We start from the raw sequence: 4,389 nt of genomic DNA, 5'->3' as shown, positions 1-4,389 counted from the left end.
TGAAATACTGGCAAGTTTGTTGATTTAACTTTACTTGTTCTTCATTTTAAATGTTGTATTTGTTCCCGTTTTGTTTCTTCACTTCAAAATAAGATATATGCAGTGTGCATAGGAATTTGTTCATAGTTTTTTTTAACTATAGTCCGGCCCCCCAACGGTCTGAGGAACAGTGAGCTGGCCCCCTGTTTAAAAAGTTTGAGGACCCCTGGAGTAGAGGGTGGAGTTGGGTGGGGAGGGGTGGAGGGGCATGGGTGGGGAGGGTGGGGCTGAGTGGGGTGGGGCTAGTCACCCCGTGGTGTCCTTATAAAACTCAACGTTTAACCTACACACTACACTATACACGACACACTATACTTGTACAGGTAGGAACAACAGCTTCCACACTGGCCACCAGGGATTATTTGTCTGTCTGTCGTGCACGAATTCGCTGTCCAACCAAGTGCCTACCTGCCCACTCCAAAGGAACGTGTTTTGGCGTTAGACCACATGAAACTATCACTCAACAATTAAAATATTTAAGTTAAGGTGAAGTATTCAATCGTGCGGGATGAAAGTAATTCGGTGTGAATGAAGCCAACATCCTTTTTCTGGCCACATTCCAACAATAAAGTGAAGGCCATGCACCAACATGTTTTGGAGGTCATCTGTAAACAATTCGCATGTGTCCGTCATTTTCCGGACTTCATACTTATGTTTGAGGGAAACATGCTTAACACCAAACAGGATTTTCGGGGTAAACTGAAACGTCTAAGATGCAAAAACATTAACTTCGAATGTGCCACAACCGCGAAAAAAGTGCAACCAATCTAATGCAACCCCTCCTTCCCCACATTTCAGGCATTTGGAACGGTCCACACCTTCGTGGTGGTTGTGCCCAACATGTTGCGGTTATGGTGCAGTTGTGGGAATGTGGCTTTGAGTACGGTCATGTGGGGGGGGGGGGGGGGGGGGGAAATATTGATAACTAGGTTGGTAATACATACATGGTGTTGATATTGTTCATTTATCACTTACAGCATTACCGTCGATATACGTTACAGATCAAAAGGCTGGGTTGTGGCTGGGAAAGCATGTGCAAGAAATCCAGATCACTTGCTAATCAAAAGTTTCATCCCACGCAAATACACGAAGTATAAACAGCGGTATGAAAATGAATAGTGCAGCCCATCCTACGTTGCAAAGTTGTCAACTATATCGATTCTTCCAATTATGAAACCACAACTGCAAGCAGGAAACGGATTCCTGGCACGTTCCATATCGCTACTCATCCTGGTAGCTGCCCATCTTGGACATTGCATGGATAGCCACTGCATTCGATTCTTTTCCTAGAGTATCAAGGTCACAAGCACGCCACGTTGATGTGATTACACCGTTTATTTCATAGTATGCGTATCATGCAACAGGCGCGTTACACTTGGAATGCGCGCAGCGCATGGGTCCTGCCATTCCGCTCGTGGTGCGCTCGGAAGTTCGGGTGGCAGCAGAATTTCAAGGCCGCGATCGTGATCACGAACTCGAGGAAGTCGACTTCCCCATCCTTGTCATCACCAAGGTCCCTCAGGATGCGGCTCACCACGAACCCATCCACGGGATTCTGAATGGAATCAAAGCAGCAGAGTTAGAAAAGCCTAGACCTGGACTTTTGAACACGGGCAAAATCTATATCAAGTGATACGCGGTGTAATGGCGGCCATTCTACCACGTTGATTACTGTGAATAAGCAAATACGCCCTGTATTCTCAAAATGAAGGATCCAGTCAATCTTAGACACTACATTAACTTCCTACACGTTAATTCACCCCCGATTAGGCCCACAGTCAGACACCATCTCCAAGACCGAAACACCACTGCACAATTCTGGCTATCGCCTCATGAAGCGGATTGTGAACACAGCTAAACGGCGTACTCAATAGTACAAGTTGCGAATTCTCTCACACCGGTATGCTAAAGTAGCAACTAATCAGGACAATTTACGTGACAAACCCTACCAATTGGCTGTTGGGTTTAACAGGCAATAATATTTACGCGATCCAAACCAGTGGCCTTTATTACAGAATAGATGGGTACAAGCTCAAAGGATACAACCGGAGGCTCAAAAATGGGACGAACAAAATGGGACTGGTCCATACGTATAGCAAAACCACATCTCACCTGGATCAGATTCTTGCCCTTATCTCCCTTCAGGAAGCTCCTGAACGTTTCCTTCTTCAGACAATCTTTCACAGCACTGTCGCGGGCGAGTTCATTGAAGGTGGACAGGAGCTTCAGGGTGGCTGCATGGAGGTCGCTCATCTTCACAAGCGATGCACGATCGAGTAAGTACGCAAGTGGAATCTGCGAAGACACGACAAACAACGATACAGCCTTCAATCACGTGAAGACAATGCACACGGCACCTCTCTACGCACCATAATGTGAGGAACCACAACGACTGATCACGTAGCGCCCCAGCTTTGTTCAAAAAACAATTTCTGGTCTAAACCTCAACCAGCGCTGCGCACAGCTCTCACCGAACCCAGGTAAAACCCGCGCGTTGCTGAGATCCCCACTACACAAGGCATCTTGCCCAACACCGCGGCGGTGGCGGTACCTGCAACAGACGTCTGCAGCTTTGACGACGACTGCTGCCACCCGTTGCGGCTTTTATGAAGCGCGGCAAGTGACGTCACCACTCACACCTGCTCGCTCTCACTGTGCGATTGAGTGATGATGTTTTTTGATTGGTCCCGTTTATCTCGTTTCCCGGCTAATTTACAAGGGAAGTCCGTGATGCCAGAGCACAGCAGCAACAACATCAACAGACAATGAACTCATGGGAGGCGCGTGCCAAGCGGCCCCAACATTGCTATCAAGCGGGAGCTTGATGGAGGGAGTGGAGGAGTTTGCACGGGGACGAAATAACACACATTCCTGCGGAGGGAGCTGGTAGGAACGTTGGGTTGCTCGGTCAATGGCCAGGGTCAATGGCGGCGTGGTGTATTCCGCAAATATGCCCGACTGTGAGGGCGGGCACAAGCCGGCGTGAGTAGGTTAAACGTTGAGTTTTATAAGGGCACCACGGGGTGACCAGCCCCTCCCCACCCAGCTCCACCCTCCCACCCCCCATCCAGCCCCACCCTCCCCACCCAGCCCCTCCCCACCCTCCCCACCCAGCCCCTCCCCACCCTCCCCACCCAGCCCATCCCCACCCTCCCCTCCTCACCCAGCCCCACCCTCCCCACCCAGCCCCTCCCCACCCAGTCGCTCCCTCCCCACCCAGCCCCTCCCTGCACGACGGACGGACACGATAATCCCCTGTGGGCTGGTGTAACCAGGAGGTTCCTACCAGTATTAAATCTACATCGTCACTCGCAGCCGACACCATAACCCGTGCTGTAATTATTGTACGCAAATGAGATGACCGCGTTTTCACACTGATATGTCCACGTGTACGTGGATCTGCCGTGGTGTCAAGGTTTGCTCACTGGATGTGTAATGCAGAGGTCTTCGGGTTCGATCTCCCCGAGCGGCAGTTGAACCAATGACCACCCAGCATTGTAAACAGGTACACCACAGGTATTTGATCAAGATTTTTGACAGCAGTAGCTTGACCAACATTTTGCCACCTCCTGTATATCAGAGCAGGTGATTTGAACTGAGATTATTATTCTAATTTACGACAATGTGGACTGCGTCAAACTGTGTTAAACGATGAGAACACGTGCCCCTATTAGGGGCCGTCCATAAATTACGTCACGCCCCTGGGGGGTGGGGGGTCAGACATTTGTGACGATTTGTGCCGAGGGGGTGAGGTTGAGATATGTGACGTCACCTCAAAATGCGCAACTTTAAATAAATATAGACAACACGTTCTACTTAATTAAATAGACTTTTTAGAAATGTTTTCTCCTACAACGTCAGAGTGCAGCGCCACATTAAATACGCACTACAATGACAATGGTTAAAAGCGATTTGAAGCATCTTTTATTTTCAAAATGGACATATGGTTTTGGGAGGGGGGGGGTAGAGCTTTGTGACATCATATTTGAGGGGGGGGTCTGACTTTTTGTGACGCCTTGTGACGAGGGGGGGGGGGGGTCAAAAAGCGTCTAAAATCGCGTGACGTCATTTATGGACGGTCCCTTAGAACTACGAACGACCATAATTGAGGGCAGCGTGATCGTCATTGGTGGAGTTGGCACGCGTCTCCCATAAGGCGCTGGGATGCCGTCACAGGCGGCAAGACTCGTGTTGCCCCCGCGTGGCTGAGGAAAGAACAAACAGAGCCCGGATTGATATTTAGCTTGATAATTGGTTTTTTACCCTTCTATCTGGCAACGAAACTGACACCTTTTTTACAAGGAGTCATGTTTGCATAGACCACAATACCTGCAGCCATAATGCAAACAA

General features: G+C 49.2%; 1 protein-coding gene across 1 annotated transcript; it reads right to left on the bottom strand.

Moving 5' to 3' along the window:
* Positions 1-1,376: 1,376 nt before the first annotated feature.
* On the bottom strand, positions 1,377-2,561 carry LOC144941855 (protein S100-A1-like). The gene is made up of 3 exons (XM_078868349.1): positions 2,511-2,561; positions 2,152-2,334; positions 1,377-1,594 (listed from the first exon to the last, which is right to left on the bottom strand). The coding sequence occupies exons 1-3, from the start codon at positions 2,559-2,561 to the stop codon at positions 1,409-1,411; spliced, it is 420 nt and encodes a 139-aa protein (XP_078724475.1). The 3' UTR covers positions 1,377-1,408.
* Positions 2,562-4,389: the final 1,828 nt, after the last annotated feature.

The sequence above is a fragment of the Lampetra fluviatilis genome, chromosome 25 (genome assembly GCF_964198595.1).
Source record: "Lampetra fluviatilis chromosome 25, kcLamFluv1.1, whole genome shotgun sequence".
NCBI classification, from domain to species: Eukaryota; Metazoa; Chordata; class Hyperoartia; order Petromyzontiformes; family Petromyzontidae; genus Lampetra; species Lampetra fluviatilis.
The sequence above is the reverse complement of the archived record's forward strand: the minus strand, read 5'-3'. Positions and strand labels throughout refer to the sequence as shown.